The 26,263-nt window shown below is 43.9% G+C and overlaps 1 protein-coding gene across 4 annotated transcripts in view; it reads right to left on the bottom strand.

Annotated features, from left to right (window-relative positions):
• FRMD4B (FERM domain containing 4B) overlaps positions 1–26,263 on the bottom strand; it is a 284,925-nt gene that overhangs the window by 166,778 nt on the left and 91,884 nt on the right. Inside the window, exon 1 of one of the 4 annotated variants that reach the window (XM_074344486.1) lies at positions 17,288–17,362. The exons of 1 other annotated variant lie outside the window; for it this stretch is intronic. In XM_074344486.1, coding sequence (XP_074200587.1) covers positions 17,288–17,347 — 60 coding nt within the window. In that variant the 5' untranslated portion in view covers positions 17,348–17,362. Of the gene's footprint in view, positions 1–422; positions 970–17,287; positions 17,363–26,263 lie in introns of those variants that run through there. 2 more of the 4 variants (XM_074344485.1, XM_010951964.3) reach the window with 2 other exon arrangements.

The raw sequence follows: 26,263 nt of genomic DNA, 5'->3' as shown, positions 1-26,263 counted from the left end.
CCATTCAGGCCCTTCTGACCGTAAACTGGTGTGAGATCCTTGCTCCTTGAAACGCCTGCCTTCACTCCAATGAAATGAAAAAGAAGGAATCATGTGAATGTCAAAGTTGCTCCCTGCCGACCCTCTGCTGTAAAGCTACAGCTTTTTTAGCTAAGTGCCGGCGGGCAGGTACACCATCTCTCTCTAATAAATGTCTGCAAAGGCAGGGACTAATTCTCAAGGGCCGCCAGATAGAGAAAATTCACAAGCTTTGTCAGTTACCCAGCGCTGCAGAGCATTTGACCCAAGAGTCGAGCAGCCTGCTAAGAGTTTTGAAAGAGAGAGGTGGAGGAAAAAAGAATAAAATCATACAGGTGGAACCAGCTTCCCACGAGCGCCCGGCATCCTGCTAGGGCCCTCGGGCGCTGGGCGCCCCAGCTCACCTGGTACACATCTCGCAGCCCGCACCACGTCCGCAGCACCTGGTGACAAGCCCGCAGCCTCTCCGTGTACCATCTTCGCAGCGTGGACACGGTCAAGTTCCATACGAAGCGGCTGCCGCTGAACAGCAGGTCCTCCACGCCGCACATGAACACCGAAGCCATGCCTCCTTTTCCCTCTGCACCCGAGGGGTGCCTGCTCCCGCAGCTGCAGCCCAGAGAGCCCGATCCCGGCGGCCCCACCGCCTGGGCTCCCGACGCCGGCTTCTGCTGGCCGCCAGGGGTCAAGCCTTCCCCCAAACTGGTCTTTTCACCGTGCGTCCTGGCCGGGCTCCGGCGGCATGCCCCGGGATTGGGCGCCTGCCAGCCAACGGCTGCGGCGGGCACACAGAAGCCCAGTGTCCACCCCGCCCGCTCGCTGGCAGCGCCGAGCAAGCTGCGCTAAGCTCCGCCAGGCGAGCCCTCGGTGCTCCCGGGGCGCGGGAAGCCCGGGCCGGCGAGGACTCCCCCTGGCGCTCCCCGAGCGCGCTGGGCAGCGGGGGGAGTGGAGCAACTCTTTGCAGGCGAACAGGAGAGCTGCATATCAGCGCACTTGCCTTGCACGTCTTGCACACACCACACACGCACGCGCGCGCGCACCAGCCCCAGTCTCCGAATCTGCCTTGGGGAGCACCTCACTTTACAGGATCTCTGCTTGGCATCTTGTTCTGTTCACACTGATAAATATCTCTGGGCGGCACCAAGATGCAGGAGGGAAAAAAAACCTCCAAAGCATCCCTTTGGACCCCACTCCTGGGGGAACAGCCCTGAATGTTTCCTTGGTTGTACTGAAGCCACAAGCTGAAGATACCAGTCTCAAAGCAACAGTGCGTGTGTGACTCACTCCAGCGCCTGCCTTTGCTCCTAACTTGAGGGTCTGGCAGAAAATGAAAACCTGCCTATTGTTGCCTGCCAGAGGGCAGGATCCCGTGCCCCTCGCATTGTGCTAATTCCAATGCAGCAGTCAGTTCGTGAGAAAAACAAAGAGCATTCTTGGTCTCTAGCAAATAGCTTCCAGTTAGTATTTGCTGGGAAACAGGCACTCACAAGAGAATCCTTGGTTTGGTTCTAGAAAATTCAGCCTCTGGACACATGTAGCAGCAACTGCCAGCACAAACCTGCACAGGTAAATTCTCGACTCAAAACCAAAGGAAGCTGTTCCACCACTCCTGAAGTCACCAGATAATTATGTTTTGCTTTGTTTTTTAAGTTCTCCTCCAGGAATTGATATTGCCAGAGGCATTTGGAAAAAGGAGCCTGAGGAGTCCCACATACCACCAGTCCCTACTCCCCTTTGCAATATGTGTGGATTTCAGTCCCAAATAATAGTGTAACATTGCTCACAGCAAAAGCACTGCAGCAAATTTCAGGAGGCTGTTTTCTCCTGAATCCACTGGTAGGACAATTGTCTGTATCTTAATGGTGCTTTCACACCTGGGCTGTTATCTTTGCTATTAAGTGGCAGAAAGGGAAAGGTGCCAAAGCCTTTCTTCTGAAAGACCTCAGAAGGCTTCAGAACAAATCATCAACAAGCAGATCAGCTTTATTTCAGGTTTCAAATGTGCCTTTGGAATCTTAATTCGGGTGAAACTCAACCAGTCAAAGGAATACAAAAATCTGTCCTCAAAGCGCCTGTTGTTTTCAAAGTAACCATAATCAGGAGACTTTCAAATGATGCTTCTTTTCTTACCTTTTACTTCTTTTTATTACTAATAAAATTGCCTAAGAGTTTTTGTTGAATTCGTTAATAGGACCTAAGACCTCATCCAAGATTTGCAAACCTTTCTTCACAGTAAATCTCTATGTGCTTATTAGTATCAGCACCCTGATGATATTTTCCAAGATCACGGTCACAGCGTTCACACAAAATCAGAGTATGCTAGGTCTGAAAGGGTCAAAAGACAATAAACCAAGTCCAGTTTGAAAATCAAACGTCATCCTTCAGATGGAAAACTACTGAACTTCACACCTGGCCCACGAGTACGAGTGAATGACGGTGGTACATTTATTATTATTTTTTTAACGATGCAGTGCGACCGTGTTCTCAGAAATGTCGGGCAGCCAAGGGAATACCAGAATAAGACCTACAACAGGTCAATTATCTGTCTCATGACACCAACCTCTCAGAAGAGATGCTCGAGAAACACTGTGGCCGTTATCTATCCGGGTAGAGGATTAATGTCAGCGGTCGATTCCAACCTCAGCTGTTTTCGTTCAAAGTTTTCAAAGTCGGTGCTTACACTGTTTTCTAGAAAACGGGATGTAGTGTAACAGGGGTTCTCAAAGTGCAGTCTCTGAACTGGCAGCATCAGCATGACCTGGGGACCTGGTAGAGATGCAAGTTCTTGGGCCCCCTCCAGAGTCAGGGTGTGGTCCCTGGTCTGAGTGCTCACTTGGCCTCTGGGGGATTCTGACTCGTGCTAAAGATGGAGAAGCACAGTTGTAGGACATGGTAGTTAGGAGCTAAGTCTCCTAAGAGAGACACACCAGATAAATCCCTGCTCCTTAAGACCTGTGGTACCTCCTGGGGTACCTTGTACAAGCTCCTAAAACCCACAAAGCCTCAGAGTCCTCATCTACAAAATAGGGATAAGGTCGGAATCTACTGCCTAGGATTTGGGGGAAGATTAAGCAAAATATTCTTTATAAAGTGTTTAGTATATGGCTGCCCAAAGGTAAGCACCCAAAGGAAAAAAAAATGGTCACCACCACCAAAATCAGGAAATGTTTCTTTTCTTTTTTTTTTTTTTTGTACCCAGATAAGACAGGATAAGTAAGTGTTTTTCTGTGTATTGGAAGTTAAAGTTGGGGGTGACTTGGCTTTGGAGAGTAGTCCTTTCCCTTTCTCGAAGTCCCTGAAAAAAGCTCTTTGCAGCTAGTTTGTCCCCACCATGTAGCCATCCTCTCCTGGAGACTTGGAGAAGCAGTAGATGCTCCGAGGTGGATACAAGACAAGAAAAGACATCTTGTTCCCACCAGTGTAGACACGGACGCTTCTTCTTATCCAAACAGCTTTCCTCTCCTGCAGAAGGAGAAGTTTGGAGCTCTCGGGCGCAGAGGGATTTTAGACGGAAGGAAAAGCAAGTTCTTCACACCAGGGGCTGACAGTGGGTGGCAACTGAGCCCAGGTGCGGAGGGCTGGGGGGAAGAGCGACCCAAGCGTGGCATCCTTCTTAAAATGAAGTAGCCACGTGGGACAAACCAGACCCCAGACACACACCCTTGAAGCTGGTCTAAAATTTCCTGTGGAAAAGGAGCTAAATCAAGCTGGCTTCAAAATTATCTTGCTTTTTCTTTCTTTTTAATTTAAGAAGAGGATTTTTTTTTTTTTCCACTCCAGCATCAGAGTTCCCTGCAATACACTGTAATTTCCTGCAGCTCTCTCTGGAGGCTTAAAAAGATGCTTCAGGTGACAGCATTGCTGATACACCTGGGAGTTCTGCTGCAGACGTGAAAGAGAAATTATCATTATCCCCGAGGCTCCTGTAGGTTCTCTTCTGAGCAATGAGCAGGAGGAGGAGCATAATGCCAGGGAGACAGCACAAAGTGCCAAGCCCTTCTCTAGAAGGAGCTAGCTGGTCCTCTCATAGCAGTTTCCAGCGGTCCCCTCTGCCCATCAAAAAGACAGCATCCATCTAATGCCTGCGGCTATTTTTAACCTCTACTCTCTACACAGCTGAAAAGCCAATGTGGATAAATTCTAACAGACCATGTCTGACAGGGCTTGAGGGGGACGAAAACAAGGCCTGGTTCGGTGGCTCCCAATCAGGGACCATTCTGCAACCCCGCCCACAAAGTCTGGAGGCATTTCTGGTTGTGACACCTTGGGGGCGCTCCTGGCATCTAGTGGGGAGAGGCCAGGGAGGCTGCTCCACGTCCTCCAGTGCCCAGGGCAGCCCCACAGCAAACAACTGTCTTGCACAACAACATGTCAGTGGTGCGGAGACCAAGGAAGCCTGGTCCCGTTCAATCCCACACCTGCTATTCCTGTCACAGGACTTGTTATGGGGAAACACTCTGCCCTCTTGACATTTTCTCCCTCCAGAGGCAGGTTGGGACGTGACACTCGATAATGGTTTTCACATACTCACTAAGTGCTGAACTGTCCTCAAAGCCCACTGAGAAAGAACTGGCACGCCACTCGCTATCATCTCCACTTACCTTTGGTGGATATTTTTCGTAAAAACGAGGAATAGTCATTTCATCGTAAGCTGCTTCTCTTTTGGCACTTTAATTTTTGGCTTTATCATTTCGCTTAAATCAGAGGCTCCTGGGTAGGGGTGAAGCCTTTTCTTTAGCACATTACAAAAGCTACTCCCCTCACATGGAGCCCAAGGTGGAATGTGGATGCCTCCCCTGGGCTGAGCGCTGCTACTGAAATCTTTCATGGCATACACGACAGAATATTGCCACTTTTCTCGGCTGGACTGAAGATTTGTGAGGAATTCCTGTAGAGGAGGTGGAGGTAGGGTGGCTGGATGGTGCTTCCTTGTGCAGGAGCACCCCAGGCATTGGAAAATGTTTAGTGACCTTGGGCTCTGCCCACCACATGCCAGTAGCGCCCCGATCACTATGACATCCACAACGAAAAGCATCTCCCCACATTTCAGATGCTCCATGTAGGGCGGTAGCTACACCCATTCAGAAACCACTGCTGGACGTAGGGACAGGGTCCTATTCATATTTGTTTGCCCACTGGCTGGCACATATCAGGCAATCAATACATGTTTATTGAACTGACAAATGAATGACTATTTGTCTCAACAGTGAATACAGAAAGAAGTTCATCCATTCCCCAATACATATTCTTGTTCATTAAAAAATTACGTATTGAGTTTGCACTACATGTCAGGCAGGGAAGTAAGTACTGAGAACGCACTATGACAAAACAAAGACGATCTCTGTCTAAGCGGGACTCAGAGTAGGTGAGAAAGGCAGGCATCTGAACAACTAATACAGAGGAAGCAGGTGCTGCTACGCAGGGTTATGACAGAGACGCGTGATGCAGGATATCAGGGGCGAGGGGAGGGCCAAGGAATGCCTCACCGAGGATGGGACACTGCAGCTGAGACCTGAGGGTTGAGTAGGGGAGAACCAGGTGATGAGGGCAGTGGAGACACAGAGAGTAGTCCAAGGCAGAAAGAGCTATTAAGAACGAAGACTCTATGGCAAGAGGGATCCCAGATTTGTGGGACTTGAGGGAAAAGGGTGAGAGGGATGCTTGAGAGGTGGAAGGGCAGGGAAGCCACCTGGGAGGCAGCTGCAGAGTTCCAGGGTTGAGAACAAAGGGCTTAACTAGGATCATAGGAATGTCTACGTAAGTAAGTTAAAGTCAACAGGTCCCCCAGGGATGGGGCCTAACTATGCATGTGGGGTGAGAGTCTGGTGGACAAAGCTGCCCCCTTCAAAGCAAGCACTTCCTGGGGCCTCTGGGAGGCCTGCCCAACTGTGCAGACATAAGCATCTCATTCAGGGGTCTGCATGCCCCATCCCCCTCTACATCTCGCCCGCGAGGAGGAGGCTGAAGGGCTGGGGGGAAACAAGTTCTGCTTCAGTCCCACTTGAGCCAGAAGCAAGGTATTCTTGCCCCTCCCTCCTCTCCTGCTTTCTCTCCTCTTTCCTTTGGGCTGAGACAGTAAGGAGCATCCTTCAGTCTGGGCCTCAAGCAGGAGGAGATGGATGGAAGCACGCAGAGGAGTGCAATCTGGAAGAGGAGGCTACCAGCCATTATTACCATCACGCAAGGCTGACCAGTGGGCTGGTTATGTTCCGCAGCTGCCTTTATGACTGTAAATAGCTTTTTGGCACCATCAAGGGCTAAAACCACCACAGACTAAATCATATCCAGCACTGAGGCATCTATCCAACTTCCATTCTTTGGTAAACTCATTCCACCCCTAGAAGGAAAAAAACAAAGCACAGCAAAAGAAGACTTTCCCATCTTTCCTCAAAAACTCCAGCTATTATTTTAGTAAATTCAATTCTCCTTGCTCAAAGGAAAGAGGAGACATGCTATCATTATTGCATAGAAAAGTACAAAAAAGGGAGCAACACATTAGACTCCGTATTGTATCCATTTTTACTAGTTAATCCACTAAACGGATCATGGAAATTTTGCCAGGTCAAATTTTAGATGTCATCAGTGTGGATGTGGAAGCACTCGAAGGGAAAGAAGGTTCCAAGGGAGCCCATGTAGATCAGAGAGAAAGAGCTGACCTTCTTCTTGAAAGAAGAAATAGTATCAATCTTGTGATGTCCCTCCCACCCCCATAATTTGTCACCTTTTATTTACACTTAATTTACATGCACACCAACAATGACAAAAATAAAATAGTAATAAATTGGTCTATATAGCACCCTTTTCTGAATAAATAAAGGCAGCTCCACATATAGCATCAGTCGATATTCATAATATTCTCCCAAGGTCAAATGGAGAAAGGTACTGCTGGCCCCATTTCTTGGATAAAGCAACTGAGGCACAGAAAAACTGGATGACTTGCTGGAGATCAGTGGAAAAAGCATTTAAAAGCTAAAATAGTATACCTACTAATTTTTTAATTTTTTAATTGAGAAATAAAAGGCCACTTTTCTGTATTTGTAAGTTATGACTTGTTTTGGCCTCATAGTAAGATGTATAGGGTATGGATGGTTCTAGGAGTTATTTATTAGCTAGGAACTTAATGTGACAAAATGACCTTTGGGTTTACTCAATTTAAATAAGAACAAAACTATCAGGAGAAGAAAAAGAAAATCTATAATGAAAAGTAACTGAATTTTTTACGGGAAATAAGAGAGCTACTACTTAAAACCCAATGACCTTCACTCCTGTACAATGAAGAGTAGAAGAAAAAAACAGATAAGTGAAAAATCTTGACTTTCTAAAGATCAACTGTACTATCTATGTACGGATATTGGTAGTAAAATGAAAAACAGAAATTAGCCAAGATCAGTAGGCTTCAAAGTAGTAAAAACTCTCAAGGCCAAGTACATGCTGGCTATCAAGCAAATATGGGCAATAGGTTATAAAAATAGATCATTTCCCCATTATTACTAAAAAATACAGAATGATATGGTAGGATTATTGCTAGGAATTTCAACTATTTGGCCCTTAAGCAGCAAGAGCAAAATAAAAGCAAACTCTAGCATACAAAAAAAAAGGGGGGCATAAAAGTTTTTCTTATGTCTTGCTATCTTAAAATTAACTTGAAGTTGTCAGCAGCAAAATATTGTTTTCAACTATAAAATAGGTTGTCTACAAGAAGATAAAGAGGTCAAAAGCAGCAGGCTACCGGCCTCAAAGCTTATGAATATTTTATGAAGTTAGGAAAGCAGTTGTGTGTTCTTCAGACCTAGAGTTCAGAGAGCTCCAGGCAGCATTCGAGAGGAATGAACAGAAGAATGCTATGATCTGGTCTTGAGTCAACAACAGATGAGGAAAACAAGTTTCATTTCTGAAGAACCTGGCACCAAAGAAATTTAAGGTAGACCTCCTTACTGTAAAAAGATCCATTAGTATCTCAGTCTGGTAGACTTACAGATAATGTTGGTTTCTTCTTTATATGTTTATGTAATTTGGCAGATGGTGTTGGTTGTCTATCCATCAGCCATTTACTCCTTTTTCAGAGACTCTGATTTTCTGGTTGGCCATTTTCTATGTCCCTGGGATGAAGAATGATTGGTCTAAGGGAAGGCATGACACCATGCTGGCAATAAAATATAAAGTGAAGCTTTCTAAAGAGTTCTGGAAATGATTTCCCTCTTTGAAGAGCTGGAACAACACAAGAATTCTGTCAGTACATTTCTTAATTCCTGTTTGGGGCACTGTTGAATGGAGATACAATGCTCTGAGCTACAGCAGCCATCTTGTGACCAAGAAGACAAATGCTGACAGCAAAGTTAATAGAAAAAAGGACAGTAAAAGCCTAGGTCTTTGATGACATTGTTTAGATGTCAAACCAACTCAGGAGCAGCCTATTTTCAAATGATTTGTAATGAGATAAAAACAATAAATGATCTTACAAAGTTTAAGCTGCTTTTAGCTGGGTGTTTTGTTACTTTCAATAGATCACATTATAAATCTTAACTACAAAGCTATAGTAATCAAGACAGTGTAGTACTGGAATAAGGACAGACATACAGATTAATGAAATGGAATCTAGAGTCCAGAAATAAATCCTCACATGTATGGTCAGCTGATTTTTGACAAAAGTCCCAACATCATTCAATAGGAAAGCATAGTCTTTTCAACAAGTGGTGTTGGGACAACTGAATAGCCACAGGCAAAAGAATGAATTTGAACCCTACCTCACACCATACACAAAAATCAACTCAACATAGACCAAAGAACTAAAAGTAAAAGCTAAATCTATGAAATTTGGAAGAAAACATAATTACGTATCTTTGTGATATTGGATTTGGCAGTGGTTTCTTAGATACGCCATGAAAAGCATAAGTAACAAAAAAGTAAATTGGACTTCACCAAAATTAAAAACTTCTGTGCTTCAAAGAATGCTATGAAGAAAATGAAAAAAACAAGCCACTGACTGGGAGAAAGTATCTGTAAATCTTATATCTGATAAAGAACTATATCCAGACTATATAATGAGCAACAATTCAATCATGAAAAGACTAACAGCCCAATTTAAAAATGGGCAAGAGATTTGAATATACATTTCTTTAAAGCAGATACATGAATGCCTAGTAAGCACACGAAAAAACACTCAACATCATTGATCTTTAGGGAACCAAAAATCAAAGCTACAATGATACATCACTCCACAACCACTAGAATGACTATGATTGAAACGTGAACAATAACAAGTGTTGGCGAGGATATGGAGAAATACTCACATATTACTGGTAATGTGAAGTTGTGCAGCTGCTGTGGAAAGACTGTATAGGTTAAACAAAGAATGTTCATGTGACCCAACAATTCCATTCCTATGCTTTTCCCAAAAGAAGTGAAAACAGGTGTTTAAAAGAACCCTTGTATGCAAGTGTTTATAGCACTGCTATTCATAATAACCAAATGGTGTAAACAACCCTCATGTCTATCAGCTGATGAACAGATTTTTTAAAAAGTAGTATGTCCATATAATGTAATATTATTTAGCAATAGAAAGGAATGGGGTATATATACCCAAGAGAATCGAAAATATTTGCTCACACAAAAACTTGTGTGTAACATTCATAGCAACATTATTCATAAGAGCCAAAAAGTGGAAACAACTCAAATGTCACTTGATGAGTGGATACATAACATGTGGCATAGCCATGTACTGGAATATTATCAGCCATAAAAAGGAATGAAGTACTGACACATGCTACAACATGGAGGAATCTTGAAAACATTGTGGTAAACAAATTAACAACAAAAAAAGCTAGACAAAGAGGCCATATATCCAGAGACAGAAGGTAGATTACTGGTTGCCAAGGGATTGGGGAGATGGAGCAGAGAGTGACTGTCAATGGGCGTGGAGTTTCTTTTGGGGGAAATGAAAATAATCTGGAATTGGGTAATGGTGATACTTGCAAAACCTTGTGAATATGTGAAAAACCATTGAATTGTACACTTATTTAAAAAGGGTGACTTTTGCAGTATGTATATAAAATTAAAAAGTCAAGAATAAATCATCAAGCAATCAATACAAAATACATAACTTTAAAAAAGGATACATGCTACAACATGGATGAATCTCCAAAACATATGCTAAGTGTTAAGAAACCAGTCATAAAAAAACCCCACATATTTTATGACTCTGTTTACATAAAATGTCCAGATTAGGCAAATCTATACAGATAGAAAATAGATTAGTGGCTGCCCAGGGCTGAGGGAGTTTGGAGGGAGGGGTGGGGGAAATGAGTGACTGCTAATGAGTACAGAGTTTCTTTTTAAGACAATGAAAATGTCCTAAAGTTAGATTATCGTGATCGTGCACAATTTTGTAAATAAACTAAAAGCCATTAAGTGTACACTAAACAGTTGAGTTTTATGGCATGTGAGTTCTATCTCAAAGATATTATCAAAAAAAAGGTAAAGACATAGAGCACATATTAACCCTTTATCTATTTTTGCTAAATATTCTGCAAAGAGCATGTGATATTTATATCTTCAGGAAAAAGTGTTAACATTTCTCTTGACTGGGAAAAAAAAAGCCTATTTTACAAAAAAAAAAAAAAAGGAAAAATAAAAACAGGAAAGAAGTACTGCATACGAATTCCACTGTGAAACTGAATGTACACACATATAGAAAAGAAACTGGAGGAAAATGCATCAAATTTTAATAGTAGTGATTTGAGTTAGGATCACCGGCTGATTTTAATTTACTTTGGAGGAGGCTTTCTTTTCCTGGTTTTCTGTATCAGCACAGATTACTTTTCAATTTCTAATTTTGAAATGTACACGCAATCGTACAAGAGGCTGTTCAGTGAATGAAATGTGAGCCTCTCTCCCGTTCTTGTTCCACATCTCCTCATTTCCAGGGCTGCCATGTAAGACTGTTCAAGTTGTTTACTGCATAACAGCATCTGGCTGAGGCACTGACTGGAGGTCATAATCTAGCCTGGGTTCTGCTGGAGAAGCCATAACTCCTGGCTCAGAGGAAAGAGTCCTTTTCATCTAAACCACATGAAAATGTTATGCAGGTGGCAGCCTGGCCCTTTCCTTCCCCCAAAGTCTACCACTATGCCTAGTTCCTTGTCTACCCTCCCCTGTAATAGCCTGTGTTATCTAAATATATACATTACACTTGTATGCAGGTAACAGTTATTTTAAAAGAATAAAGAAATAGCAGGAAAAGGCAATACAATGTAATCAGAATTCAAGTACTTCTAAAGAAGTTATTCAAGGTAGTATGGTAAAACTGGATTTAAAGGAAGGAAAACATATTCTGAACAAACAAGGCTTAAGGAAAGAATCTTAAGTGCAATAATTTTTGGGTTGTTTTCCACCTTAACAGTCCACAATTCACCCACATTGTTTAAGCAGCAAATGAAATTGGTTGTATCCATTGCCAAGCGGGTTGATACTTGGTATTTCGATCGCCACACTCCCCACGGCTTAGAAGAGCATGGTGGTGTGTATGTGGTCCAGCTGCCATGGCAGAAAGCTTCAGAATTTTAATCCGCTGAGAAACCCGAGAGTAAATGTCCCCACATGAAGACTGGCACTTCCATTTTATTCATTCTCCTGTCCTTCAAATCAAGGAGTATTGTTCAAACATATATCCTAGGGCATGCAATTAATTTGTATCTCTATATTTATTCAACTTGGGCCGAAGTTTCTACTTGTTGAGAAAAAGTGATGGTTCAATCAGTAATAATTCGAATTACGAGATCTGATTACAAGACTCCCTGTAACTCTGAATAACCTTTTAAACTATAGTGTAGGTTTCTGGTTCAGGTTGTGCCTCATGACAGAAGGCCATTCTGGTCTTCTTTTGGGTTCCAACTCTTTTGCCTCAGGCTCTTCCTATTTGTTCCTTCAGTCCTGAACACTCTTTTCTACCCTAGGATTTCAACCAGGGAACCCTCCTTCATTTTTCAAGCCTTAGTTGGAAGGTCGATCCCCTGAAGCAGGTGACTGCCCATCACAGCCACTTGACCTTTCCCTCTCATAATATCCATCACATTTAAAATCACCTGCTTGATGTCTGATTTCACCACTCGCCCATAAGCTCCCTGAGTGCAGGAACGATGCCTGTCGAGAAGCAATGTGAAAGCTACCCATGGCCCTACAGGAGAGCCTTTCCTTATCAAAAAAAAAAAAAAAAAAAAAAAAAAAAAGGAATGAGAGCCAAAAATAACAAGGCTTGGAACCTACTCCCTAGGTCTAGAAGCATTTTCCAAGGAAGAACCAGGGAGAAACATGAGGCTGGTATTGGATTCGCTCAAATCACTGGAAGAAGACAAACAATGGAATAAAATAGTTGTGACCCAGAAGGGGATCAGATGGCTTAAGTGTGCCATACATTTCTAACAGATGTTGAAGACACTGTGTGCTAAGACAGAAACTGATGTGTAAGATTTCTGGAGCTGAACCATTTTAGTTTTAATTTGACCTGATTCAAATGGGTCTTGACAGTAGCAGCAGGGATTATCTGAGACATATTTGTCCTCCTAAGTGGCTTAGTTCTCTAAGCCCCTTTTCAAGAGTGCTTTGGGATGTTCAGAAACCAGTTCTGTTTCTGTTGCTTCAAGTTATGCTAGGAGCAGGGTAAGAAGACTTGAACTCATTTGCCTGGCAGATTTGCTCTCTGTTTCTATTTCTAAAACAGAATACTTAAGCTTGTTAACTGATTAACTGCAAGAGTGCAGAGAATGTCAACGGTTATTGGCATTCTTTGCCTCCGTTTGGAATCCCATGCTCTGTACACACAACAGTTTCAGAAAAGATAAAAATTTAAAATAAATAAGCCAGGCAGCATAGACATATATAAAATGTAAACATTACATTTACATGATAAAGCACAACTGTCATAAACATCGGATTATGATCAAGTTGGAGGAGAATTTTCACAAGCCCACAATCACTGAAACTGCTTCAGGAAAGAAAAGCATCCAGATTAATCAAGTTTCTTTTCACAACAATGAAAACTTACGGAGACTGGCCCTCTTCCTTACTAGTCCATCCAAGTAAATAAACTACACGGCAAAGAAGAGGGAATACGTACCATCAGGGACCAGGGATAGGACCCCAAACAATTTTACCAATTAGAAATTGAATTCACCATTTTTAATCTAAAAGAGTCATGTAGACTTTGCACTCTTCTTCATTATGCATCTTTGATTTTCTTTCTAAAAATACAGTAAGTAAAACTGATGCTCCAGGAAGATGCACATGTTTATTTTTGGTTTCCCATAATCTCTTAGGACACCTCCCAGTACCCAGATGAAGAGAGTGCATTACCCCAGGGTAAGAAGCGTAGAGGCAGACACTAGGGGATACAGTCATTATCACCTACACAGACTTTAGAAAGGCTTTTAGCTTATGCCTATGTAGAGAGAAATCTTCTGGAATCTCAGAGACTCCAATCATAGCACATCCCACATTATAGTGAACTTCTAACTTCTCATGTTTACCCAACGCTAATGGGGCTGTGCCCAAGATACATTCTGCCCGAAATGATTAGCCTAAACCAGTTATGGTAATCCCACTCTCCTTGCTGTGTGCTTATGACCTGGTCTTGGCCCTCGGGACCTAGGGAAAAGTCACCTGAGAGGGCTTCTGGGAAACTTGCCTGGGAGGTGGTGAGCCCTCCTGCTGCCATCCTAAGGGTGAAGCCAGTGCAGAGATTTGATTGAAGCCAGACAATTACCAAGAAGAAAAACTGGAGCTGTCAAGCATTGTGTGTGGGCTGGAGGATGCCTGCTTATATGAGACGTCTCCTGATTAATTAAGCCAACTAATATATGCGGCTCCTCTGTTACTTTAGGAGATCTTTGGCAATACACTCTACATTAGACTGGAAGCTTCATCAAAGGCAAGATGTATGATTTATTTATCTTTGTATCCTAGAGCCGCATGCAACATCCTACAGAAAGTAGGGGTTTAATTAATATATGTAGGACCAAACTGAACAAATTTTCAACTTTATGATGTATGAAGTGAATTTTTCAATCAATCCTATGTCTCCTGGACATCTAATATCCAAATGATCAACCCAGATTTTAGACACCATGACATGAAGGTAGCTGAGGGTTGCTGGTGCCAGGAGCTAGTACATTAGTCCTCAATATATTATTTATATCATGCATGACATACAGCAATCAAAAGAGATAAGGAACCAATGAGATACAAGTATGGAAATGGCTGGTGGAAGATCAAAAGCGATTATTTTGTTTAAAAGAAGCACAATTCCAAAATGTCTGGATGACAGGATATTCAAGGAGAGAATGCAGGAGAGGAAGAGCGCTGTGTGTCTGTGGAACATCCCAGAGGCCACGCCAGGGGCAGCTGGATGTGTAGATAATCCAGATGACACTCTGTGGAAAACAGAAAGGCTACCTAAGACCGCACCACTTCCTCTGAATGAACTGCTCAGATCACAAAGGTGCTTTGAGGTTTTGCATGAATTCAGGGGCCTCAAATGGGCACACAGATAGTTAATTCTTGGAAAAGGAAGATATACTCCTTCAGGATACTCTTAAGAAAAGAGCTGGTGGATCAGACATTGCCATCATGGAGTTGACACCCGCTAACCTACACTAACGTCCTCAACCACGCAGGACTGTCACCATCCCCACTTTAAATCTGGCCTAATTAATTACTGGAAAGTAATCAATGGAAGCAATTACTTCCATTAACCAAGGAATTCATTTAATAATAAATGCATCAGACAATGCTTTGGAAGGTAGCACTCTACCAGAGGTCTTTTTGTAGCAAAGTAAAAGCGCTCAGGGACAAGGATGTCAACAAGAAAGAAGAGAACCTTTTCTCACTAGATAAGTGGAGAAGTAGGTGCCATTCCTGCCATTACTGCTTACCCTCTGAGACTAGGAGATATCGGCGCTATTCAAACACAGTCACAGGATCCCTCACAGAGCAGAGAAACAGGCTCAACAGGTTTTGAAGTGTAGAAACCTTAAATTATGCATCTAATGTGATCAGCTAGAAAATAAAAGAGGCTTAAGGACATGGTCAGACCTTACAAGTTCACATGTACTCTGTTTGTGAAATATATCATTCTCCGTCTCTGTTCCACGGGTGTGCAGGCGTAGACACACACACACACACACACACACACACACAGGTAACCCTTTGCACATTTTAATTCTACCTAGAATCAGAGACAAGTCTATTCCTAAGGGTACTTTCTTCTGGATTCTCTTAAATAAAAGCTAAATAGGAAATACACAGCAAATGTATTCCTGCCCATGAGATTTTTGCCCCACTAATAGAACTCTGAAAAATTAACATTAAAAAAATGTACAGCCTTTCTAATCTAGAAGATTCTTTTCATGGTACTATTTTCTTTAATACTAAAGATGAAAAGAGTATGATTTTACATTTAAACCTGTTTATTAGAAGCATCAGATACTAACTTCTGCTCCTGCATATTGATTTCTTGTTGAAGCATCCATCAATCATTTGATCTTTACCATAACCTATGAAATAGGTATTATTATTACCTCTATTCTACAGATGGCAAATCTGAGGCTTAGAGAGCTTAGAGAGTGAAAGGTTAGATTCAGAGACTGGAAAAAGCCAGACATTGGGCTACCAAGAAGCCCACAAACAAGGCAGAGCAGGGAATTTAGTGCTTTGTACTGAGAAAAGTTGGGCGCAAACAAAGTAGGTCAAGAAAGACAAAAAGCCAAGTTCATGTGAGCAACTGGGAATGAGGGCAGCAACAAAGGAGGACAAGGCCTGGGGAAAGGTGAGTCAGTGGTTCAGAATCCAAAACTCCAAGGGAATGGAAAGAAGGTGTGAGAGGTCTTGTTAGACCCAGGCATGTCCCACGAGGGCAGCACCATGAATGTCTGCCTCAGAGTTTTTCCCTCAGGGCCTATCGCAGTGCTGGTACATTAACAGGCAATCAAAGAAAGCTTGTTGAAGTAGACAGGAAGGAAAAGGGGTGAGAAATGTGGGGCAGCAGCCTGGGAGAGAAATGTGGGGTGCCAGCGTTATCTGTTAAAGCTCTTTGTTTGCAAGTGACAGAAACATAAGTCTAACTAACCTAAGCAAAACGGGGCATTTATAGGCTTATGTGATGAAAATGGAGAACAGGTAGGGCCGGATAGGCCTTATGGATGCCAAGAACTTTTTCTTTCTCCTTGCCCTCACTACTGACTGCTTCCTTTGTGTGGTTCATTCATTCTCTCCAGGGTGCTATCTCAACAGGGTATAAAACTACAAACAAACACAGCTCCAGATGTATATTCTTATAGCCTACTAATCAGAGAAGAAACAGACCTCTCCTCTGCCAGCTCTAGTAGGTTAAGTTATGGGAAAGGATGCTGACTATCATAAGGACTGTGGCCAGGCTGGAGGGGTGGGGTGTATGTGTAGTGACTGGCTCAGCCACAAGCAGGAGCCATCCTAGGGTCCAGGAGGGTAGGGTATCATGACTGGCAGCCCCCTGCTACAACTTGGTTGGAAGTTTGGAAACATTTCTCCCAGTAAAAGGAGTTCCTATACCAGAAGAAGAGGGTAAAGAGAGATGCTGGGCAGCAGAAACAATAGACGTTCTCTACCACATCTCTTGCCCCTGGGGCAAACCAACACCCAGCCTAAGGTAGAACATGGCTAAACCATGGCATCCTTGCTCTGGAACACATCACAACGACTAGCTTACCACAATACCATATTTCCCAGTCCTGCTTTCATTTGTGCCAGAAATTAAATAATCCATGGTGATCTGCTTTCCGGTTGGCAGAAAGGGCCTTCTAGTTCCATGGAAGCCCATCCAGCTGAAGTTTAAATTGAACTTGGTGTCTCTTAGTGCAAGAGCTCCCACAGGATATGCACCATATTAACAATAACAGCCTTTATGTTAATGTGATTCTAAATAACATAATCTTACATTTTCAATGTTTGGTTATATGGCACCTTGGGTATAATAGTTATTAAAATCTTCTATCTGTTCCAGGAAGAGATGCATAATTTTTTCACTCAAAGAATATCAATACCATCACGTTATTAATTTTACTGGGATCTCATAAACCTAAAAGCTTAAAACATTATTAAAAAGGCCCTCACCATTGCCATCTGGGAGGCTGTATCTAATTTCCTTTCCATAAACCCAGCACAAAAAGATACAAGGTGCCGAACACGAAAATCTTTTGCCAAGGTTGGCTTAATGTTTTTAAATGGCTAAAGGCATACTCACATTCTCATTGGCCCAAAAGCTCCAGGTCTGGTGAACAATGGCTTTTGCAAAACCCGGCATTGGATTCCAGCCGACACTCTACAGCGGTGCACACAACTTTGCTGTCAAGATGCCAGCTGTGCAAGGCTCAAACCAAAGTTTTCCAGGGCATCTGGATCCTTCTAGTCAATAGTCCTCACTCCTAGAGGCTTCTTACTTCCTAGCCAGTAAGAAGGAGCTTGTCTCTCCAGCTAACTGCCCCCGTAAACAGTCTTGCCATGTTTTCTTTATACAATATTCACTCTCCCTCCAGTCCTCATCTCCAACTTCTGGGGGTAAAAAGAAGTGAGAAACTGCTAAGTGATGCCGCCTCCTCATTTGCAACTCACCTATCACCTCCTCAGAAGCCAGTTCAGTCAGTTTTGTGGCAGCAAGTATGGTCTTTAGGGCAGGTCTCCACAGTTGTCAATGGATACGATGTTTAGTCACTTCTTAACCTACTATGGTTAATGTCAGGCTGCTGAGCAAGTATCTGCTCCAGAGTTTGAAAGGAATGTCTTTAAGGAGCTTCCTGAAATTGGACTTGGTTTAAGGGACATGTGGTGATAGATGCCGCCACTCCAGCCCCTGGCAACACTGTATGTGGGCTTTTGCCCAGTACGAATTCAACAGAAGCTCGGCTCAGTGAGAAAGGATTAGCAGTGAGAGAGTCAGAGCATAAGTAGTGTCAGTGATTCCACCTATGAAGCCACTCAATGAGGGTGACACTGATATGGGGCTCTAGAATATTCTAAGCAGGCCTTAGTTCCTGGGTGCCTCTCACGTTGTGAGCAATGCACAATGGAACGAATCTCCTATTTAAAAGGAGGTGAGGGCATTTTTCATATAACACAGTCCCTATCGCAAGCCAATGACTTCATCTGGTACTTAATCAAAGAAACAGCAAACAGCGGATTTAAGCGCCAACTCTGGACGTAATGAGAGATACTATGTCTGTCTCTGACATGGCAACCCAAAGGATGGTCAAGAGTTATTTATTAAATATGATTTTTGTCTTAGATGATTCTCTGATCTGATAGTGGCCACTGGACCAGGGATGAAAAATGGTTTCCATTGGAATGCCACCTCCGATCGATTGGTAGTGACTGCCAGGGTGTTGCTTTGAAGAAGGAATCTGAGGCTCAGTAGGGAAGAGTGTAATGATTGATTAGCAATGTCTGCCAGGGGCCCAGAAATAGGGAGGGGATTCAGAAGTGTCAGGACTTGCTTTCCTCAGGACTGGACTGAGAGGGAGATTGCGTTTTTCTTTTCCAAACATCAGGCCCAGGCTCTGAGAGGTTTTTATTCCTGGCCAGGTGAAGGAAAAAAGGAGTTGGGGGTTCATGGAGGAGTATATATGGAGCCTACTGACCTAGAACAGCAATAGATAACAAATATTTTAGCCTTGGCGGGACACGGGGTCTCGGCTGTGACCGCTCAACTCTGCTACTGTAGTGGAAGACAGCCAGAGACAATCCACATGTGAACAGGTATGGCTGCGTGCCAATAAAACTTTATTCACAAAAACAGGCCACGGCCAGCTGACCCCAGATCAAGATTATGAGAGATATGGGTAGGGCATGATGCACAGATGAAATGGGAAGGTGAAAGCAGGACGAAATGTGTGTCTGGAAAGGAATTCAGGGGCAAACCTGAAAGATCTCCCTGAAAGTGACAGAGAACCCTGCATTTCTGGAACATGAAACATTCCTTTCAACTAATAATCTGCAATGCAAACACGGACTGCACCATGTGCAGGCAAGAGACTGCTACCCCCACCAGCGTGGGCGGAGAGCCAAATGACCCTCAAGGTACCATCTTCCTCATCTTGAATTCCCACCTAGTGAGCACACACTTTCTCCAGAAGGTCCTTGTTGAAAAGTCAACCTGTGTCCATGTGCAACACTTAATGAAACAACCCACCAGCTCTGCAGGAACGTACTAGCTAATGTACAGCACGGCTGTGATGGAGGGGGACCTGGGATATGTAAGTTTTGAATGGAAAATGCTGTGAAGTGGGGAAATGAAATCAGAAAAGTACTTGCTGCACTGGCTGGACAGGGTAGGTCTGGGTGGTGCAGGAAACAAGGCCAGCTCTCCTGAGGTGGAGGCCACTGGCATCTGGAGATGCTGCATGGACTGGATTCTGGCAGAGGGACGAGGCCACTCTTAGAGCAAGGATGGCCACGGGTGGGGAGAGTTTCAAGCAGGGAGGGGAAGAAGACTGGGCAGCTCACCCCCAAATTCCACCTGAGGACTGATGTGCAGAGTGTTTCTGCTAAGAGAGGCTGGTGAAAAGCTCAGGTTTGAAGCCAGATTCTACTCAGCGTGGGTTAAAATCCCAGCTCTGCCCTACACACCCTATGGCCTTGGAGGAATTACTTAATCGCCTGAAGTCTCTGGTTTATCATCTGTGAAACAGAAAGAAAACCACTTCCTCCCCAAGATTACGAACGAGGAAGACACGTGCAGCATCTGTAGGGACGATCCCTGGCTCCTCGTGGGATTTCGGTAGCGTCTAGCCCTCTGCCACTCAGACCGTTTCAGCAGGACACTGGCTTCCGCTTGGTTCAGCTCATCTTTGTAAAGCAGAGTCCACAAAAGGAAGGAGTAAGTTACCAGCAAATTCTGCCTTAATCATTACCCTGGAGCTAGATGGCTGAACTTCTCTCCGGAAGCTGGAGGGGCAAATCTACTGGGCTGTGGAGAGATTTCAAGTAAGAATTCATGAAAAAGGAAAGTAATGCAGCCTGGGAGATTCTTACCCAGCAGGGCTCCACTTCTCCACGTCGACCACAGAATGTTACGACTACGACTCAGGAGCGGGGGCACTAGAACGTCACCCATCAGTCCCAGCAAGGTGTGAGGAACACAACGAGCCCCTGCCAAGGGCCACTAGCATCCATGCTCCTTCTTGGCGTGAAATCCCAATTTTTATACCTTATCCACCTCCTCACAGCCCCTGCTGGGCCCTCAGTCTCTTCTTCGTGGAGAAACCCGATTGGCATACTCCAGTTACTACATGAGTGGACCTGGGCTGTTAGCCAGTCCATTAGTGAGAGTCTCAGGACTACTGCTTGGAATTCTGGATACAAGTACCCTCTCTTCTCTGTATACATGAGACACAGATGTCAGGACTAAACTGTTACAGCCAATCTCGCTACTATAAAGGAAGAAAATGTGACCATAAAGCCCACAGAACAGAGAGAATTCAGAGCACTGTGTCAGCCTCTTGATCAAACCTCACCTGAAATCAGCCCTCTTTAATTGCTCAGTTACACCAGCCAATAAACAGTCCTTATTACTTAAGCCAGTTCACACTGGGCTGTCTATTGTTCACACTTGTTCTTCTACGTCCAGGATCCCCAGACCTCCAGCAATGCTGACGAGAACTCCACCCTTTCCTCTGTCAGGACCAGATTTCCTGACAACACATGCAATTTCCTAGTACACACAACAGACACTGGCTTGCTGCCCTCAGGCTGTGCAGCAAAAAAGACAAAGGGGTAACGCTTAACTTTGGCAGCTTCCTCCTCTTCCTCTCTGAGCCCATCTGTTGCTCCTGACTGTTCTCTCTGCCCTGACATTCCTTTTGGAATGTCCTGCCATCAACCAACTCTGACCAACTTCAAGTTCTGGAAGTAAGGTCTGACATCAGCTCTGAAATTCTCATGTCTGCACATTCTACCAGCATTCTTGTGCAAAAGAGTGAATACGTGTGTGAATGTGTGTGTACGTGATGGGTGTACGCACGAGTGTGTATGTAAGAGTGAGTGTATGAATGTGTATGTGTGTGCAAGTGAGTGTGAGTGCAAATGTGTGAGTGTATGCAGTGAGCGTACAGGCTGTTTCTGGGTGAGCGCTCCACCTAGGGGTGGACTGCCAAACTGACGTCCTCTGATGACACAGGAAGTAGGTATGACTCAGGGCTGGTCACGAAATGAAGGGAAAGAGCACGACAGTACCCAGAAGACAGAGCTTTCTCTTTCAATAAGAGTAAATAAGGGAAAGGTGATGGAACAAAGGAAAAAGGGATGAATATTGTTTATTATAAGATAAAACTTGACTTTACACAAGTCTAATGTTTGCAAATCTGAATGTGGCCCACGGAACAGGGGCTGCAAACCCTAGAGGGGTCCTGCTGGTGGTGTTCTCCTGGGACGAGCTGGACCTGGCATGCCCGAACGAAGGGGCATGCTGCCCTGGAGCTCGGATTTTTGACAAGTGGTGTCAGGACTCCGGTTTTAAAACAAAGCACAACAGAACAAATCATCCAGGTTTTCGATGGGAACCATCCCAGTTGTCTCTATGGTGGAGTTTAATTCACATGGTTTTCAAACTAAGACTCTAGTGTACAACCTCTGCCTGAATTCTCAGTCTCTCCTTTTGATTAGAGAAGGTTTCCCTTAGGGCCCCTTTAAATTCTCGTTGCCCTGAGAGTACTTAACAACTATGAGTCAACTCACAGAAAGTACAGTTGGCAGCCCCACCTCAGTCTGAAGCGAGGACACCTGGATGATTATAAATACGTCTGAGCAACGCCATTCAAACCCAGGAGACAGAGGGAGGAGCTGACAGCAGTGGGTTTCCGAATCCTATTTTTCAGCCCACAGGATATGAATCACACAGGGCCCAGCCCTTCAGCAGGGATTGCTGTCTTTGTCAGAAGCATGAGACGTCAGAAATGTTCTGTCTCGATTTTAGGAAAACATTTGCCTACTGAACAGTCTTGGGTTCCAAAGCTGACTTTTCATTCCTTTCTAGGGCAACACTGAAAAAGTCCATCACAGAAAGTAGAGTGAGTAATTTGCAATATCTTGGACAACCGTCTAGGGACGTGGTTGTAATGTAATTCACGTTGGAATTCCAGTTAGTGATACCCCAGCGTCAAATCTTAGTTTCACCATGCACTTCTTAAAGTGAAAGCGTTCCAAGGGCCATGCTTTCGAACAATTATCTTTATCAAATCCGAACAAACCCCCAACTGAGTGATTTCTGAATTTGCTTGTCTTTAAGCCGAGTTGCAGAAGCAAGCGGCTGAGCACTCAGGAATCCATCAGGACTATCACCCACTGATCTAGCTAGAAATTTTGCTCCTCTCTAGATGACAGTAACAACGCCTAACATGTATGTGCCAAGCACGACTTCAAGCACTTTTCATCTATCAACTTAGTCAGTGCACTCAGCAACCCAATAAGGGGGGACTATCATCATCCCCATTTCTTCAGATGAGGCCCGGGAGGGTTAAGACAATCACACAAAGTTCTCCTGCCAATGGCTGGTGTGGGGCCAGGTTCCCGAATCCAGGTAAACTGCCTCATTGGATTGAAATGCAGATTCGAAAGACCTTCTGAATTATAACAAAGGAAAGATAAACTGAGGACACTGATGTCACAGAGGAAGGACACTCAAGTAGAAGAGCCTGTCACTGGAGTTAGACAATATGGTGGATGGGCCAGCTTTCAATAGACGGATTTTATTTTACTGACTCTTTTTTTCCTTTGATAACCCAAAAGTCAGAGCCCAGGGGCGTGAAAGTCAGTAGAATTGGGAAAAAGAGGAGGTTAGGGTGGGAGGTAGGTGGCTTAAAGTAACCAAGAGCAGTAAGATAGCCCCTGGTTCAAAGTTTTCCCTGTTGAGGCCAAAGAGAAACTCCGGTGTCTGAGTTTCCATTGAAAGCACAAATGACTGTAATGCAGTAGAGTGTAAGTTTCAGGCATTTCCACCTTCCTAACCATGAATTTGCTCAAGTTGTCCAAGACTCAGAACTTAACCATGAGTCTTTCCAATCATTTACGTTTTCCTGCACGAAAGGGTTAACTCATGTCAAATGCTCAGGTTGGGGGTTTGGGCAGCAGGGACTGAGATGAGAGCCCGGGGGTGGGGGTAGATGGAGAGCAGTCAGAGGATTCTTGGGAGAATGCTAAGGACAAACTCCAGTCTCTTCCCAGAGCCTCCAAGTTCAGCGGGAAGCTTCATACCTTCCAGGCACTAAAACCTTCTCTGTGGTTCCCTGTAGCACAGGTGGGTCCCAGAGCTATGATCTCCTCTTTGGTTCCACTACGGTGGTCTCCTCAGATCTCCAAAACAGTCATTCCCATGGTCCACGACCACAGTTCATCACCATGTTCTTGACAGCGAGCACAGCGCCTGATGAACGCTGGGCACGAGAGTCATGTTTGTTGAGTGACTGGATGAAAGATGCCCAACTAAACCAACAGATAAAACTAGTCCATAAGATTAAAAAAAGCAACAGCTAATACTTATTGAGTACTAATGAACTAAATACATGTTATATAACTTCATTTAACCTTCCAGTGACTCTGTAATAGAGGCATCATTCTGATTATCTCCATTTTACAGTTAAGGAAACTAAGGCACAGAGAAGGGAAGTGACCTATTCAAGGTCACTTGGACTTGGCCAGGTGGTGCCTGGACTTGACCTGAGGGAATCTGAGGTTAGAGCCACATCTCTTAACCTCACACCGTATCTTCCCTCACCTCCTGTCCTGCCTGAAGCCCATGTTCGCTCACCAGTTCTTCTCAAATACCTTCCCACCAAAAGGCCCCTCTCAAAACTGCACCCAAGAATAGTCACAAATCACGGTAACCCTACTTCACAGCCAGGCTTCCCCAGGTCGTCTAACCCCAACAGTGGTTTTACGATGGAGACAAGAATGCAAGATGCTTGAAATATCATGGTTTCCCCTCTTCTTCTTTCACTAGCTTTAGAGTTTGACTTGAAAATCCTAAAGGCACGTGATGACTCCCCCATGCATCCCAAAGATGTGCAGCATTTGGAGAAGCAGCAGAATGAAGACAAAAATCCCCTGCAGGTCATACGCTGTGTGCTGCAGAGGCAAAGACTAGATGGAAGAAAACAGAGCTAGTGGCTCCTAGTTATTTCCCAGAGATGCAAGGGAGAAGTGGAGAACAATTTCTATTTGCTTAATTTCTTTTGTTTACACTGATTTCATTCCCCTTTCATGGGAATTTCTGATTCTGGAATTTCTCTCTCTTCTTTTTTTCCTTCAGTGCTTTCTTTTTTCTCTTTTAATTGAAATACAGCCAATTTACAATGTTTTTTTTAGTTTCTGGTGTTCAGCATAGTGATTTATATATATATATATATATATATATATATATATATATATATATATTCCTTTTCATATTCTTTTTCATTATAGGCCATTCTAGGTATTGAATATAGTACTCTGTGCTCTACAGTAGGACCCTGCTGTCTATCTATTCTATATAAATTAGTATCTGTGAATCCCGAACTCCCAATTATCCCTTCCCACCCCCTTTTCCCCTCTGGTAACCATAACCTGGTTTCCTATGTCTGTGAGTCTGTTTCTATTTTGTAAATAAGTTCATGTCCTTTTTTTCAAAAACATACTAAATGAAGTAAGCCAGAAAGAGAAAGAGAAATGCCATATGATATCACTTGTATGTGGAATCTAAAAAAAACAAAAAAACAAAAAAAAAAAAACTCTGGAATTTCTTGATTCTGGTGGTTTTGCTGGGATTTTCATGACACTGAGTTTGTTTCTCTTCAATAAGGATGATGTTGGCCTAGGGGAGAGGTATACATATGGAATAGTTTCAACTGTTTTTCATGATATGTAGGCTCCTATATCCAAGGCAGACTAGAAATTATCACACAGCAATATTTCATTCATATAGAGAGGGAATCCGAGGAGACAGGTGGCTACAGGTAATAGACGAGTATCTGAGTAGAATCATGGGATCTTGTATAGAATACACCTCAGCCTAAAAGAAAGCTGGGTGGGTTCTCTCATCAGAACAAGGGGGACTGGATGCTGGGCAGGCAAAGATCACAGGTGCCCATCCTCTGCAGCGTGGCCAGAGCACACAGACGTCAGCTCCACACCTGGGACGAGGAGAGAAGTGGCCTTTTTTTTTTTTAAATTGAAGTATACTCAGTTACAATGTGTCAAATTCTGGTGTACAGCATAATGCTTCAGTCAACCATGAACATATATATATATTTGTTTTTGAAGAGGCCTTTTAAAGTCAAGAATCAGGTAGTGAATGGAAGTTTCTATGCAGAGGACACACAGCAGAATTTGCAGATTGAAAAGTGTGAAGAGATGTTGAGGGTTAAAATGGGTTGGTACATCTGCTAGAGGTTTTAAACAAAGCAACTCCAGGAAAGGACTTCAGAAGTGGGAGGCCTCATGAAACTAGCAGATCCCTCGCTAGCAAAAGCCTGTAAGATGCACGGAAAGGGACAAGGTAAAATGAATGTGACATCCTTCCCATCTAGGAAGCTACCATCATGTCACAGGCATCAAGGTGTTTACCTTGCATTCATTATCAGATTCAGTCCTCTCCCACAGCCCTGTGGAGCTGCTATTTGATACTTCAGGAAATTCAGGCTCAGGAGGCTAAGGGATTTCCCCTTAGGTCACAGACCTGGGAACTAGCAGAGCAAGGACGCAGATCCAGGTGAGAACGTCCCATAGTCACTGATCTCGACTACTTTCTGAATTCGCCTTGAACTGAACAAGACAAAGGAACGGAGAAATGCCCGACAAAATGTAACTCTCATACCGTGAAAGATTATTTCAAAGCTATCTTTGTGGATTTAAGCAGTACTCTGGCTTAAGAATACTGGCTCAAGATGGAACTGGGCCGGAAGTAAGCAAAAAACCCTCTGGAAAAAGAAAGGTGGACCCACAAGAGCAGAGGAACTGCATGAAGCAGGGGTGCCAGGGAGGACAAGCAGCCCACAACGGTTATCAGATGCATGCTGGAATTGTCAGAGGTGAACAATGAGAGAGGATGTCGGAGAGGGAAACGGCCAGGGAAAGTTCAGGCCCCTCTCCCTCCCACGCCCTCACTGCTCATTGTGGCTCTCAGTGACTCAGCCCAGATGGCAGGAAGCGGGGACCTCACTCACCCAGTGTCCAACCTACCGTTGGCCTGGAAGTA

Source organism: Camelus bactrianus, chromosome 17 (assembly GCF_048773025.1).
Source record: "Camelus bactrianus isolate YW-2024 breed Bactrian camel chromosome 17, ASM4877302v1, whole genome shotgun sequence".
In the NCBI taxonomy this organism is placed as follows: Eukaryota; Metazoa; Chordata; class Mammalia; order Artiodactyla; family Camelidae; genus Camelus; species Camelus bactrianus.
The sequence above is the reverse complement of the archived record's forward strand: the minus strand, read 5'-3'. Positions and strand labels throughout refer to the sequence as shown.